General features: G+C 40.8%; 1 protein-coding gene across 1 annotated transcript in view; it reads right to left on the bottom strand.

Annotated features, from left to right (window-relative positions):
* Positions 1–245: 245 nt before the first annotated feature.
* The window catches only part of ITGA8 (integrin subunit alpha 8), a 210144-nt gene continuing 194076 nt past the window's right edge, over positions 246–16313 (bottom strand). Inside the window, 3 exon segments of the mRNA XM_019508352.1 lie at positions 246–2883; positions 5714–5836; positions 14354–14455. Of these exon segments, the coding sequence (XP_019363897.1) occupies positions 2797–2883; positions 5714–5836; positions 14354–14455 (312 nt within the window). The 3' untranslated portion in view covers positions 246–2796.

Raw genomic sequence — 16313 nt, 5'->3', positions numbered from 1 at the left:
GACATTATGCAGCTGCAGCCAATGGATTCCAGCCAGGCCCAGCAGTGACTGAGGTTCTTTTAGGTTTAAATTTAGTATCTGAACATGCTATAGCCCATCATTAAAATAAAATAAAGTGTAATTGCTCAAAACTGAAGCGTAGAGATTATAACTGAAAAAGACTTATTAGGTCATCTAGTTCCATCCTCCAGCCAATACAGGATTGAAAGCATATTGGATACATACTAACACAGCCTTGTTTTTTTCTCTTTCTTTTTATTGTACTCATTAAACAGTATATTCAAAGTTTTAAAAAACAACAACAAATGCCAGTGTAAACATGCTTCAGGTACATAGGTAATATAAAGTATTGCACATACAAAAATCATATAGTCAGTATTTCCTAATGGTAATAACTTCATCAGAGTAAGAACTGTGCAGATGATGTGAATTTACTCAGCTAGTCAATCTTAATTCTGGAAGTCCTACACACACCAGTTCAATATTTACAAAAGATAAACTCTCTTTCTTTTCCTTTTCCTCTGTGGATCTTAAATGTCTGGGTGCATTGGTGTGAATCTTGCCAGGGCTGGTTTTGCAATGGTTTTGTGAACTGAGCTCTGAGATCTGGTATGTAAAGGATCAGTGCAAACCCAAACAGACAGTCCTCCTGTCACCAGTTTTTGTAGTGAGACCAGGAAATAGCCAGGTAGTCTCATCTTGAGAAAACACAAAAGAAATATTCTCTTTTTCCCACCAAGTCTCATGGGCAGGTAGAGCAATGCTCTAGTGATGCTAGAAAACTTGCCAAATTTTCCATAAAAATGGTGTTAGTCCTTAAAATGGAACTTTAGCGCACAAATTTTCTGGCTATTGAGCCAGAGTTTATGAGCCTGCCCATGAGCTGGCTGTGGTAAATGAGCGGGATGTCTTGCTGAGTTATTTTCCAGTCCTTCAGCAAGTCATTAGATTGACAGCAGTGGCCTTGCTTAGTGGTTACTTCTGCTTTAACAATAATAGATGTCAAGAAAGCAGCAAGATGGCAATTTAACAAAGCTTAGGAGGCAGCAGGATGGGTTAAAAAGAACCACTGGTCCCAGGTGGACGGCAAATTGGAAGCCCAGTTAGACTGGTGGGAAGGAAAGAAGGCCAGAAAACAAAGTGAGTTAATTTTCTCTTCTTAAGCCCACAAAACACAGGCAATTTCAAAGTTGCTGCCATCACAAGAGGTCCTTAGCAGATAATTCACACAGATCTACAGCTGTGTGACTCAAAATTAAATTAGGGCCATTCACGGATATGAAAGTAGGAGCTGCTGGTGAACTAAACTGGATTCATCCATTTTTTTGTATCTTAAAATCAGAAAATAAGCAAATCAATACTGTTACTGCATTTATCACAAAATATCTTTCCTTTTGCGCATCATCTCAAATTTGGATCATCTGCTCCTACTTATATACATCCAAATGTTTGCTTGTTATAAAAAAGAATTGTAAGTTACTTTATCCAAAACCTGATTTTGCCAAAATCTCTTAAACTCATTAACAATGTTTTTGAGGCTGTATTTTATAAAAATAAAACAAAAAATGAGGCATTTCTTTAAGTAAATGAAGTGTTACCGTCTATGGTACAACAGTCACAAATCCAACATGATACGCAGTAGAATTTTTAAGAGGATGTTTTAACAAAATAAGCACTCTGAAACAGAAGGGAAAGTTCAGTTTTGACAGAAAAGTAGACTAAATTCCTACAAACGTCAACTGCTTTTGCATCAATTTATGCCAAAAAATGGATTTGGTTAACTGAATTTAGTACTGCCACCTAACGGTTTAAGAAGGTACAAGTGAGCTTTAAAATATTCTTTCATCATACACCTTGGACATGTCTACACAAGATGCTACCATGCAGTGGTTATTGCGCATTCATTTAGCACTTGTATAACCAAGTACTAAATAAATGTGCAGTAACCGGAGTTATTGCTCACTAGCGCGGGAGCATTCCTTTTTTGATGCTACTATAATACTGTGCAGTAGTGTATTAGCACTGTATTATTCAGCTACTGTGCAGTTAGTGTCTTGTGTAGACACCCCCCTTCTCATAAAATTATGTATAAATTCCTCTGTTCTCCAAAATATCTTGCAACCAAGGGAAGTGTACTGAATTTATAGAAAGGGTTCTTTTTTATATTTACATGGCAAGATGATTGCCATGTTACATTTTAGTTCTTTAAAAAAATCTGAATCTATGGTTAGATCAGATACTTATCCTAGAAAGGTGGAAAAAATAAATAATTGTGCCTCGTTTATAAAGTACTTTAAAGACTATCTTCATTTTTCAGAAGTACTTTCACAGTACCAATATATTGCTTGTCTCCCTGAGCCATAATTTCATAAGAGTTCTTATCCTTAGGGAGGTCAAAAATATTCTGCATGATACAGCAGTGTTTGAAAGTTTTGTCCTGGTCCATCTTTTAGAAGATACAACAATGCAAACATTTCAGTTTTGCAGATTTGGAGTTATTCTGAAAGTGTTTTAACCTACCACGGGTCCTCAAAAGTATCTTCTGAAATCTAGAATGAAGTATGGTATGAAAACTCTGCAGAGTGGTTGATTAGGTTTTCAAGGCAGCGATAAAGCTGCTTTTTGCCATGGATGGTTGTCACGTGGTGAATGTTCATAATGTTGCATAGCTCAGATTACAAGTTCATGTCACTTGCAAGTTCAAAGGAAGACTGTGGTAGAAGAAATCCTTTGTTTAATCTTTAGCATATTTCTACTTGTGAGCAGGGCTCCAAACTGAACCTTCACTTTCTTTTCTCATGCATCAGTAGTCTTGTCATTTGTCAGTTGTTCCCTGTCAGCCATGTCATCTTGAGGAGGCCTAGCTCTGTCAAAGAAACCACACTAACGAAAACAAAAACACACATCAGCAGAAGGTAACCACATGAATCTCTCTCAATTTCCAATATTCACCTTGCTAAATCTTAATTAAGGCCTAGATTACAATCCTAGCTCTTGCAAGATGCGATACACTTGAGTAACGGTAGCGGAGCAAGTTTACAAGTTCTTTGGGGAAGGAACCCTGCCTCTTCTCTGTTTGTAATTATAGACTTAAAACCACTGTATGTTAGGAATTTGAGGAGACTTCAAGAGTGCTCTGTCTTGTACTGACTCTTATTAAGGGATTGGTTTTACAAATTACAAGGCTCTGAGGACCCTCAGCACTCTAAATCAGAGGGAGTCCAGGGAGATCAGCACCATGCAGGATTGCCTTAAATGCCTCAACATTTCTTTCTCTCTCTCTCTATAATTAGAAACAAAAATTTCAAGTTTGATTGTACACAAAAGGCATCAACAGAACTAAAATAGCTAAGAAAATGTTCTAAGCATTTTTAAAATAATAATTAGCAACATTAGGTCACAAAAAACTTCTGATTAAAATAACTACAAAAACACCCATAAAAAGAAACAAATTGACAACCCTATATTTTTTTCCATCATATATATGGAGTTTTCTTCCTTTCCCTTCCCATTAAATGTACTTTGTAAAGACACAGTAATGAGAAAGGAAACATAAAAAGTGAATTAAAAAAAAATCAAATATGCAGATCTATTCTTTCAGAAAGAACAGCACTTACGATGCTGCTGTTATTGGCGTAAGAAACAAAGTGTTTTCATCCCTTGGATAGGGACCTCTTTGCCCTACTTTTCTGAAAAGCACCTTCTATACTTTCAGTGGAGTTGTGCTTGATTTCATTGGGGAGGGTCAAGGTTTCAACTGTTTGGGTGCTAGATAGATAATACAGCATCCTCTATGGACAATACATAGGGGGTAAAAAGAAGGTCCCAGGTAATGTGGGGCCCTTGCAGGACGCGTTGGAAAACTTGGTCGTTACACCAGACGACAAAGCTAACATGTTTAACGATTTCTTTGCCTCCGTCTTCCTAAGTGGGAACCAGAACAGCCACCTCCCTGCTGGGCCCCTTTGGGCCCCGGGGGAGGCACACCTGGGCCAAGGGTTAGCGAGGATTTAGTTAGGGAGCTTCTGGAGGGGCTGGACGTATTCAAGGCAGCCGGTCTGGATGATCTCCACCCTAGAGGGGGGATCAGAAGACATTGGGGGAGTCACTGTTCCCCCAAGCACCGCCAGGAGTGACCAGGAACAACGGTCACAAGCTGGCAGAGGGTAGGTTTAGGTTAGACATCAGAAGGCGCTATTTCACGGTCAGGGCGGTTAGGGTCTGGAACCAACTTCCAAGGGAGATGGTGCTGGCTTCTACCCTAGGGGTTTTTAAGAGGAGGTTAGATGAGCACCTTGCTGGGGTCGTTTGACCCCAGTACTCTTTCCTGCCATGGCAGGGGGTCGGACTAGATGATCTTCTCAGGTCCCTTCCAACCCTAGAAACTATGAAACTATGACAACAGTAGCTTGCAAACTTTAACTGTTACATTGCAATGACGCCATCTTCAGAGGGGGCTGGTATACTATATTAGACTGACTGGATTATGGATTTTTTAGTGTCATTCTTTATGAAAGCTAAATATAGGTGGACAAACACCATGGACCAAATCCCCAAGTTTAATGCAAACCTACATGGACAGAAGTTTCTGAGACAGAGCATTTTGGCTGACTTGAATTTTGACATCAACAGTGATTCTTGTGTGCTTCTGTTTACCCAGTAATGGTTAAAGCCCAAAATGGGTGTTGTTCAGGGGCTATTCAAGTCAGTGATATTAAGAGACAAAGAAATGATTAGTTGTACTAAGCTAGGTAACACTTTATAACCCAGTTTAAAGAACATTTGGGACATGTCTATTCTGCTTCTCTGTAAGTCTGGAACTCACCACTGAGAAACAAACGCTGTCTACTTGTTCCACTGTGGACATGCCAAAGCCCAGCAATTAGGCAGCACAGGTGGTTTAAAGCCCCTGAACATGCACCCAGTGCTGCTCTTAAACTATTCTGGGAGCACCTGAGAGCAGCACCAGGTGTGCGCTCAGGATCACCAGGTGTACTTAATTGTTAGGCTTTAGTATGTATAGAGAAGGAAAAATGGGCAGAACTTGTTTTTTAGTAGTGGGCCCAGGCTCAACAGGGAGACAAGACAGATGTAGCCTAAGGGACAATCCTTTTTCTGAACACTAAATGTTGATGAGGTGATGTCAGGTTCTGGAGTCCTAATGGTGTTTCCAGAAATTTCAAATGGGAAAGACTGTCTTTAAAAATTGTGAAAGAAAAAAAAGTCTTTACTCGTGGCTGCAAATTTTGTAAGGAAAGAAAAACCCCAGGACACAACCTCCTGATACTAAAGGAAATCAGATTTCTTTTAAAAGAAAATATCTCCCTAAAATTAGGGGGGTCAACAATTCCTTAAGGGTTAAAGGAAAACATACTGGAGGCATTTCTTGCTACTATGCATTGTGAATCTAAACATCCTGAAAAGAAGATCATAGGTCTTGGGAACAGATTAGACCACGTATGCCCATTTATAACCAGAATTTAATAATAAAAGAAGACTCTGAAAACAAGTTCCTTTCATAAAGGTCAGTGACATAAGCATGTCAGATATACCAAAACAAAGAAGATACATGTCTACCCTGGCCTCTGCTCCAAAATGTTAAAAATTACACATTCCATTTTCTTTTTCTTTATTTTTGTTAGTTTAAATCTTGCTAGCATCCCTTCCAATTTCATTAAGCTAATAATAGAAATGACAACAACTACATATTTACCTTCCACAAAGCTAAGGTCAACATAGCCAGAACCAGCAATCCAAGGAGTATTGCTAATATTATAACCCACAAAGGGATTACAAAGGAGACATTTGGAGTGGCCCAAATGACTGAAGTTTTAATCTGAAATGAAAAGATATGACATGTAAGATTTTGTAATAAATGGATCCTGAAATAGGGATACAGGGGTTATAAATATTTACTTATAAAAGTTACATTAATTTCCTGACTAGAAACATAGTTTTCCCACAGTTACCGTATGTTGACTGACTTGCCGCAACTTCTTTTCAATTTGTTTAAAATAATCCCTAAAAATGAGATTTTTACATATACAGTAATACTTCTTCTACCAGGCATAATACAAAACATTTGTACTTTATGGATATTGGATGGCTTTTGTGAACACTTCTATTGTTAATATGTTAAAACCATACAAGAAGTCAAATTTGCCTGTCATGTACATGGTGTATGTACATGTAGAATTGAACAACTGTGCAAGCGTGGATTTTAGGCCAAATTCTCAAATGGAACTAAAATATGTACCATGCAAATTACATGTTTTAATATAAAAATGTGCTGATTGATCAATACAATTGTTATTACATCATTTGTGTTTCAGCTAAGCAGCCCAAGAACTAGTGTCCATATATCCTTGGGGTACAAATTACAGTGCCCCAAACAACATTCTTTTTAAGCTGTCACATTACAATCTTATTCTTAAAAGCAGCTTTGTATACTTGGAGAATGACAGTAAGTTACTACTCCGTAAGCGTGTCTGCACACAATGCTTTACTGTGCAGTAGCATAGTTTACTGCACAGTATTAAGTAGGGGCGTGCAAAGCGGGCAGTATTTGATTTGGATTCAGGTTTGGCCCGATTTGGGGTACAGTGATTCGATCAGTTGATTTGGATCACTATCCTGATTCGATTTGGCCGAATCCGAATCTGAAGATTCAACGCTGATTCAGAGAATCAGCGATTCAGCCATAGACACAGCTTTAAATGTTTTTTCTACACACTCAAGGTACCAGGCATGGCTCGTGAATGTTGAGGTGGTGAAGCATCCCCAAGGAGCACGGAGGGGCTCCGCATGCTCAGTGGTGGACCCAGAAGTGGATCGGAAGTACTTCCAGTCCACTTTTGTGGCCCCCCCATGCTCCCCTGGCTCTGTGATTGGTCATGGGGGACCCTGGGTGCCCCCCCAAACCCAGGAGCCACCAGTTGCTGAGCCGGGGGACTTGCTTCTGGTCCACTTCAGGGTCCATCGCTGAGCATGCTGGGGACCTCCCCACGCTCCTTTGGGATACTCCATCCACCCCAGCATCTTAGCATTCATGAGCCACCTTGTACCTTGAGGTTTGTAGAAAAAACATTTAAAGCTGTGTCTGTGTCCGAATCATTGAATCTTTCTGAATCTCTCCAAATTGATTCAGAGGGTTCCGATTTGATTTAGAGAGATTAAAGGGTTTCCTGATTTGATTTGGATTTGGAGATTCGTCTGCTGAATCAGGCCGAATCTTCGCTGAATCAAATCAGCGACCAAAGCTTTGCACAGCTCAGGTAGTAAGCATACACGTCTACATGAGCACACTTTTATTGTGCAGCAAATTATGCTACTCGCAAGTAAATTTACTACTTGCAAATGCAAGTAGCAAATTTACTTGTGAGTAGTAACTGTGCAGTAATGCACATATAGATGCCAACTGGGACCAAATTTGCTCCCAGTTAGGCTTGCCACTGGGGGGTCAGCCTGAAGGTAGCCCCAGGACTCTGGGGCTGGGAGCCTCTTCTGCCCCAGGGCTGGGCTGGCTCTATGGCAGCCCCAGCCTCAGGCACTTAAAAGCCTGCAGGCAGTTTGACTCCTGGGACACATGCAGGTAGCCTGAGGCCACTTCAGGCCCCTGTGTCCACCCCTGGGCAGGCTGCAGGCCAGCTGCACCAGCCTGCCTGCATCCTGGTGTGGCTGCCTGGGACTGCCAGACCGATGCCATCCAGGTCTGCAGGCTGCTCCAGGCTCCTGCCAGGCCTGTCAACACCTAGGCCTAGCTGCAGACAGCTCCTGGCTTTTCATAGATTGGTAGATTTTCTCAGGATTGATTGGATGGATTTATATCAGGCAGCCCCCAAAACAAGTTGATTACTTGGTTTCTGAAGCCATCCTGTACTTTTAATGCTAGAGGTAATGCTAGGAAATCTGTCTGTTCTTGCTGAGTCTTCTGGTTACTCCTAGACCACTTACCCCATTCTTGGTTCCAGTCTAGTACTGCAGCCCTTCAGAGTTTTCCAATATTTTCTGCATACCCTTTCTAGGTTCTCGTCTTGCCAGCTTAATCCCTTGTTTCTTCTAGTTTTATCATGCTGTCTCCTCCACTCCACTTTCTTGTAATCTCTGTCAACCCCTCTCATTACCAGAGAAGTCACTCATCAGGATCTAGGTCAGTGGTTGCTTGTTTGTTTTAATGCAGGGCCAATTTAGTGACTGATTACTGTCTCTTAATTCTTAGAATTAATCAGTCAAGTCACAGCTTCTATGAGGGGAAGTGCAAAATTCATTTCACTGTTGTCTCTCTACTACTTTACCTTTTCAGTAATTCCAGCATCTTCACTAAACATTACCCCACCCTGACCCAAGTCTCAGTAATGGTTTCCCAGGAATTTGCAGACTTCCAGCTATCATCATGTCTTTCTGTATGAGCTAACTCCATTATCTCACTGTTTCCTGGTCTGAGGCAGTACTTTCAATAGGTCCTACCTTTTGTGAGGCTCACATCTACATTTCTAAAATGCCCCTCACTGTGGTATTTGGGCTCTGGTACATGCTTCAGACCCAAAGTAAATATGTTTATGTTGAAAAGAGGAACAAAGTATATGTTTAGGAAAATAATCCTGCCCCTCTCAAAGCTAAAACACCAGTCTCTCTGAGAAACTCTCTAATTCTTATGCTATTTAATACTCTAAGATTGGCCAGTGTCTGATGGGTTACATGCCAATGTTATTGATTTGGTAAGACACATTCAGCTAACATGTTTTCCCACTGCAGCTGGGCATACTTATAGAAGCAGGCATACTCAAATAAAAGTGGTGCAAATTTGAGCCAGGGCTTTTTGCTTCAGCACACGTGCCCGAACATGCACTTTGGTGTGGTGCAAGTTGTGCCACTTGGGGCAAAATAACCCTGCCCGGCTCCTCCCAGATTTGTAGCCAGGGGGAGCTAGAGCCAGGGGCCAGCATCTGTGCCAGCCCCAGCAGTATAAAAAGCTGCCCTGTCCTGGTTTCATTAGTACAAAAATCCACCCTGGCAAGTAGCTCAGGGCTACTAGCTCTCAGGAGCTTCTGGGGCCTGGCCAATTGGTATATGAGGACACTACCCCTTGTGCCAGCTGGACAGCTGAATCAGCCCTGAGAGTTCCTGCATCCTCTACCCGCTGCAACAGTCTGGCAGTGGGGGCTGCTGCCTGGCTGTGACCTGCTGCCACCTGTGACAGCATGTGGCCCCAAGGCTGTGTGCCTGCGAGACCCGGATGGGGACTGCAGAGCCAGTAGAGGCACCTGCCCCTCTGGGCCAGCTGCCAGTGGGCTGTGGCTGCAGAGTTAGCCTTTGTGCAGCAGTACTGCCATGTGCACCTCTGCCTGGTCATCTGGGCAGCTATCGCCTGGAAGATGTTCCCAGTGTGGTGGCCTGCTTTGAACTGTCAAAGCATGTCCTCCTGGTCCCAACTGGCCAGGAGGTCAGCCTCCTCCAGGTGGGTCCTAGGTGCCAGCTCTGAGCAGGCTCCTCTGCCTGGGTACTGCCACTTGCCTCACTAGCAGGAATTCTGGTGATCTCTATTTGAAAACTAAAAAATCCTGGATAAAAAAGTCTCAAAGTTACTCTGTAAAATACCCTGAAATCCATAGCCAGCGTGTGGTCTGCTAGCTAATGCTGAGTGGTGTCCATGCAAGGCACAGGGGCGGGGGGAATAATCCCTGCTTAGTAGGGAGAAGCCAGGCAGATGCTCTGTGCCTGCAAGTCTGTGCTGAGCAGATGGGAGGAGCCAGCTCTGCTGTGGAGCAGAGAGCCCCGCCCAGCCCAGACAACATACCAGGATGCTGGAGGTGTCTGGTTTACACAAATTCGTGAAGCATTCCATATTTTTTTAAATAAATAAATAAATAAATAAACTACCAAGGGGTCTGGGACACACATTGCACAAACTGGTTTGAGGCAAATCAGTTAAGTCTGATTCAAACAGGTTAATCTCAAACCAGTTTCAGCCATTTTCAAACTGGTTTATGTGCACCGAACATCTGTTATGTTACAGGTTTAAACCAGTTTCTGATCACTTAAACTGATTTATGTTTAATGTCTGTCCCTAGCCATTTATGAGCAGTGACTCATAACTTTCTCTGTTGTCATGGAGGGACTCACTTGGGGTAAACAACAGTAGGGACCTTGTGGTTTTCTAACATTCATATTGGTGGGGGGGCTGCCGAAGCTAAGGATGGATCCAAGGAGTGCTGCGTGAGGGTGAAGATTTCCTGTGAGTATGGTTAGTGAGGGACTAACAATGACGGAGGCTAGGAGCAAGAACTAAAGTTGCAGGGCAGTCAGTGAGAGGGCAGCTTACAAGACAGCATGGGTGGAGCCTTTATGTTTTCTTTAGAGAATATTAGAGATGTGATCAAAGCTGAGTTTATAACAGAAACTTCTTTTCAAGTGTAACTTTGGATTTGTTACTGTGACCCCATGAGACAGTTATGCAACATCAAAATCTGGTTAGGAAATCATCTATCCCAAGGGCTTTTCACTTTAAAAAATGCTTGCCCACAATTAAGCAAACTAACTAAACATAAAGAAACATTAACTATCTGGGCTAAGGTCCTGAGATGCATTTTAAAAACCCAAATTTATCCACAGCTTTCTAATTTATCTTATGCTTTAAGTAGTAGCAGCTTCATATTCACAGTAAATCAGTTACCCTAGTAATGCTATTGCTACTACTATATATTATGGATGTTTAATCTGCCCTTCATCTAATCTTTAATCATGCTGTTTAAAGAGGCTGAAAGATCATAAATAACTCTCTAATACTCCTACATGTTACTATCAAACATTTACAGCATAATGTTCTTGTATGTTTTGAAAAAATGCCCAAAGCAATATGTAAAAGCTCCCTTGAGCTTGTACCCATAATTAATATCGACATTTGTGTTTACATATTACAAATGCCTTGTATAAACTTTCTTTTTATAAGGAGAACAAGCATGTTTAAAATAAATATATCCAATCATTCATACTATTATAACAGCATTTAAAGTAAAAGAGTAACATGCATATGCAAATGAGTATATGCATATGTATTAAAACCAACCTTTTTCCCCTCTAGTAAACTAAAACAAACTATGCCAAAGACATGTATACTGGGATCCTATTACATATTTAAGATAAGATAATTTAAGCCAACCAAAATTAGTAAAAAGATTCCTAACTGACTTTAAAAAAAATTGGATCAAGTGCACTTATAGGATGCTGCTGCTGTGTGAAAGAAAATGGATTAATCTGCTCATCAGTGGTTTTTTATTTAGTTAGTTATATTGTGATAGCTTTACATTTATTTGCTTGTCATAGCCTTTCCAACATCTGTCCTCTTTTCCATTTATGCTTAAGATAAACAACTTGTCCCATGACAACATATATCAAGGCCCCAGGCCAGTAAAGAAGGAAGTGAAGGAAAGGCAAAGATTTATGTGAGTGATATCTTTTATTGGACTAATTGCATGGTTAGGGTGGGCTTCAACAAGCTTTTGAATTAAATGAATTTTTCTTTAGGTCTTCAAAATACCTTAAGACCCACTCTATATTGGACATCTTCGGAAGATCTAAAAAAGAATGAATCTCATGTGAAAGCTTGTCAAAGTCTATCTCAGCTATGCTGTTGGGTGAATAAAAGATACCACCCACAGAAATCTTCATCTCTCACATATTTCCTGGACCACTGCACCCACATCACTTCAACACTACCAAAAATGTAAGTACAAGTTTCATCTATAGACATATGAATATTCCCACTGAACTTACAGGATTATTCACATTTTTTTAAAACTAAGCATCTATATGAATCTAAAAGATAGTGATTTGATGCTATACAAGATATAGCAAAGTTGTGTTAGGTATCTTATTGGTATATCCTTTATATATAATACACACACATATATACAGAGAGAGAGAGAGATCAATATATATAGATCTATATATATATCTTCCACTAAACTGCCAGGTGCTGGCATTTGTGAATTAAAATTAGTTTTCAACATGATGATAAAACATTTGAAATATTCAACCCTTCATACCATCTCATAAAGAATCATAAGCTTTCAGATAAATCTTTGGATTGATACATTCAAACCACCACTGATTTCTTTCAGAGGAGCAGAAATATAAAGCATCATGCAACTTCAAGGAAATTCTTTCTTTTTGCAGATGAAACATCAAAAGATCTTGTGCCTATAACATATCAAGCTGTAGAACTGGTAAATATCTGCTGTCATGAGTAGATATGAAAAAACATAAAAGAACTATCTTTTTTAAAAATATTTAACAGTTGTCATGACAGGAATTGTGCAGTAAATCATCTGTATGCAATAACAAGTATGGAGCAACAGAATAAAAACATTTATCAGATTCTTTGGGAGATCATCTGAGAGTTGTTGAGAACAGCAGGCTATCACCTGTAGCAAAGTTCTCCAGTCCAGATGAAGGCAGCACTATCAACGTTGTTCTATGAACACATGTTTCTGTTAGGGAACACATGCTTCAGCAAAACCTAAAGAGCCTGTATCCATCTTTCAGTTGGGAGCCTTTGATCCTTTATGGATGAACACTCTATATTAAGCATCAAAACTCGCTGGGTGAAATTCTGGCCCTATTGATGTTGATGGTACCAGATTTGCCACCGACTTCAATGGGACCAGGATTACACCCTCTACATTTCCCAGCTAAATGCAGGTACTTGTGTAAAAAAATGAGTGGTCTAGATGAAGAAAAGCTTTAGAAGCTTGAATCTGCTAAAACAGGTGTCAAAATCCCTTGGTCTCCTAGTCTGGATCCAGACAGCATGGTTCCTCATGGGCCAGATCTAGATGCACTTCCTGCAGTGGGATGAGTAATGGTGGCAGCATGCATTGTCACTGGTCAGGGAACCACAGGAATGAATGCATATGTTGCTCATTCTTCCACCACTGACAGATCCCCACCAGGACTGTCTGCAAGCCATATCTTTGACACCCCTTTCTAAGATATTTTATACTTGTCTAACTCCAAAAAAATCACATTAATGTCATGGTGTTATAGGTGAGAAAATAACTCCTCCTTTAATAATACTTTTTTATAGATTGGGGTTAGATAAATTTGCCCCAAGATTTAATTTAAAAAGATTTGCGTTGACTGTAACTTTTTTTTTCAAAGAAGGACTGACCATGATAACCCTCCATTTATGTGTAGAATTAAGGTTCAAGTTTTAGGTGAACCAGATGAGTTATTCTGGTTTCCCTGTTTACATCCACATGCTATTTGCCTCAGCGAAAATTGACAAAACAGAGCATTTATAAGTGAGTGCAATGTAAAATTAAATGACTATGAACAGATTCCTCTAGATTAGTCTCCCATCACAGTAGTGATAAAAAATTAGACTAAACTCAAACCCCCAAAACTCCATCCCCTAGTAGTCCAGGGCCCACACAAATTTTCCTCTCTACAGGTAGGGGCATTCTTTAATATCTACCTGCCCAATACGTAGGGTAATTAGATAATATATACCTGGAAACCTGAGGCTGTGTAAAGGTTTTTTCTGAAAGCCCAGATGTAAGGGTAATTTCATAGCAGGCAAGGACTGAGCTGCTACAGTTCAGGGGTTGGCAATCTTTTTCAAACATTGGCCCCAGCTTGCAACCCAGCCAGTCCAGTGGGCCTCCAGTTCCCCCGGCTGCTTCAGTGACAGTGACAGCAAACTGCAGTGAGGAAGAGCAGCCCCTGAATGGCCTGTAGCAGCTGGCTGGAGAGGCTAGAGGTGACTGGCATAGCATTTGCAAAAGGCAAAACAGATTTAAAAGATGGGGAATTGGTTTGCCATTAGTAAAATGAGACTCAGGGCAGATCTTCTTGGGTTGGATCTGGCCCGGGGGGCCACAGGTTGTCAATCTGTGCTATAGGTGGTGCCTAAAACTTTCTTCCTGTGAGGTGATCTGAGTGTATCCTGCTAACTGAGAAGAACCACCACATTTAAAAACAATGTATGTAACAATATATGTAACACTAATGTTTCCTTTCAGATTATCTACCTTCAAGCAATGGCTTATCACAACAGACTTGACAGATGTTACCATTTTTTCCTAGATGAAAAAATCTATTAATTATAAGAAAAGCAACCTGAAGTGCAGTAACTTCGTAACTGAGAAATTATTTTAAAGTAGAATTCACTAGTATATATCAATATTATGTAGAAGAGTAATAAGGAATTTATCTTTAAATAGTGTCCACAGAACTCTTATCAGAAGCTGAGGAGATATTGATCCTGATTGTGCATCTCTATAACAAAATCTTCTGAGATCAGAGTAATTAAAGTAATGGACAGATTTAAAATACTGTTTTCTGTGACACTTACTGCTATGCTTCCCTCTGGAAATTTTGCTGGCTGGACTTTATACGGCATCTTCTTAACTCCAAAAGACACGTTAGAAGAAAGGGTATAGTGGTCATTTTTTCTCTGAAAATATATTTAAAAAGTGTTAAGGAAAACAGTTACATTTAAAGGGTTAATAAAGAGTACAGCCCTAGTCACCCCACTTTACTGTACTATTGCGCCAAGTGCAAGATTTTGGGGGGAAAGTGCAAGTAGGCAGTCAAAGGGTAATATGTCCCCCAGAAAAAAATGCCTTCCTTATCTCATTAGAGGTTGCCTTGAGCCCTGAAGCTTAATAGCTTGTCTCTTACAAACATGGACAACTAGTGCCTCCCAAGTCTGATGCGGGCACCAGATCACTGATTTTTTGGGGGAGGGGAAAATCCCCCAGTGGCTCATTGCTGAGCCCGGAAACACCAGCAGCAAAACTGGCAAAACAGGAAGTGCATTTCTGCCCGCACTTCCGGGTTCATGGTTGGCATTTCCAGGGGGTGCACAGCCAATCTCATGGGGTGCATGTGCATCTGTGTGCACCCCCTATGCATTACCAATGCTTATAAATCTATATATATCTCACTTCCTGTGATAAAAGAAAGAAAATTAAGGAATAGTATAGAGAGAGTTTACTGGGGGTCTTGTATTCTCATAACAGAAGAAAATTCAATGGGGTGGAAGAAACCAAATTCACAATGATGTTATGAATGTTGAGCTCATTGTTGAGCAAGAGCTTAGTAATATTAGAAATATATATATGTATACACACACATATATATGTCCATGACTGTGTGTGTGTGTGTGTGTGTGTGTGTGTGTGTATTTCTAATATTACTAAGCTCTTGATGAACAATGAATTCAACATTCATAACAACATTTTGAATTTGGTTTCTTCCCACTTCATTCCCACTAGCATCATGACCGAAAAAGACTTAGGGGTCATGACTGACCACAAGATGAATATGAGCCACCAATGGGATGCTGCAGCCAGCAAAGCAAATAAAATCCTGGCTTACATCTACCTATGTATCTCAAGCAAGACCCAAGATGTCATCCTCTGGCTTTACTTGGCTTTGGTGAGGCCACAGCTGCAATACTGCATTCAATTCTGGGCTCCACACTTTAAAAAGGATGTGGAGAAGCTTGAGAGAGTCCAGAGAAGTGCCACACACATGCTCAGAGGGCAAGAGAACAGGCCTTACGAGGAGAGGCTGAGAGGCATGGGACTCTTCAGCCTGGAGAATTGTAGGCTCAGGGGAATTGGTGGCAGCCTATAAGTACATAAGCGGGGTATACCAGGAACTGGGAGAACATCTGTTCACCAGGGCACTTCAAGGGAAGATAAGGTCAAACAGTCACAAACTGCTGGAAGACCATTTTAGACTAGACAAAAGAAAAACATCTTTACCATCGAAGCCTCTGCTCTGGTCTGGAATAGAACCCCCCCCATAAGTGGTGCAAACACCTACTTTGGACACATTCAAGAAGTGTTTGGATGATTATCTTGCTGGGGTCATCTGACCTCAGCTGACTTCCTGCCCTTTGGGCAGGAGGCTGGATGGACCCAATGATCTTGTGAGGTTCCTTCCAGCCCTAACATCTATGAAATCTGTTGAATTTTCTTTTGTTATAAGAATAGAAGACCCCAGTAAGCTTTCTCTATACTATTCCTTAATTTGTTTTCTTTTACCACAGGAAGTATGGCCAAGTGAGCAGAGCACTCTCCTGGGATCCAGGGGAACTAGGTTCTGTTTTCCACACTGCAACTGATTGATTAGCTGAAATTGGGCAGGCCATATCACTCCTTTCTCTGCCTTAGTTTTCCTGTCTATAATATGGGGAAATGCTACTGATTTCCTTTATACATATTTTGTGCTCTACTGATGAAAAGTGAGACAAGAGCTAGGCAGGCGGTTCTATCATGCCTGGGGTGCCCACGTTGTCGATG

This window comes from Gavialis gangeticus, unplaced genomic scaffold (genome assembly GCF_001723915.1).
Source record: "Gavialis gangeticus isolate Ggan-Ray unplaced genomic scaffold, GavGan_comp1, whole genome shotgun sequence".
NCBI lineage: Eukaryota > Metazoa > Chordata > Crocodylia > Gavialidae > Gavialis > Gavialis gangeticus.
The sequence above is the reverse complement of the archived record's forward strand: the minus strand, read 5'-3'. Positions and strand labels throughout refer to the sequence as shown.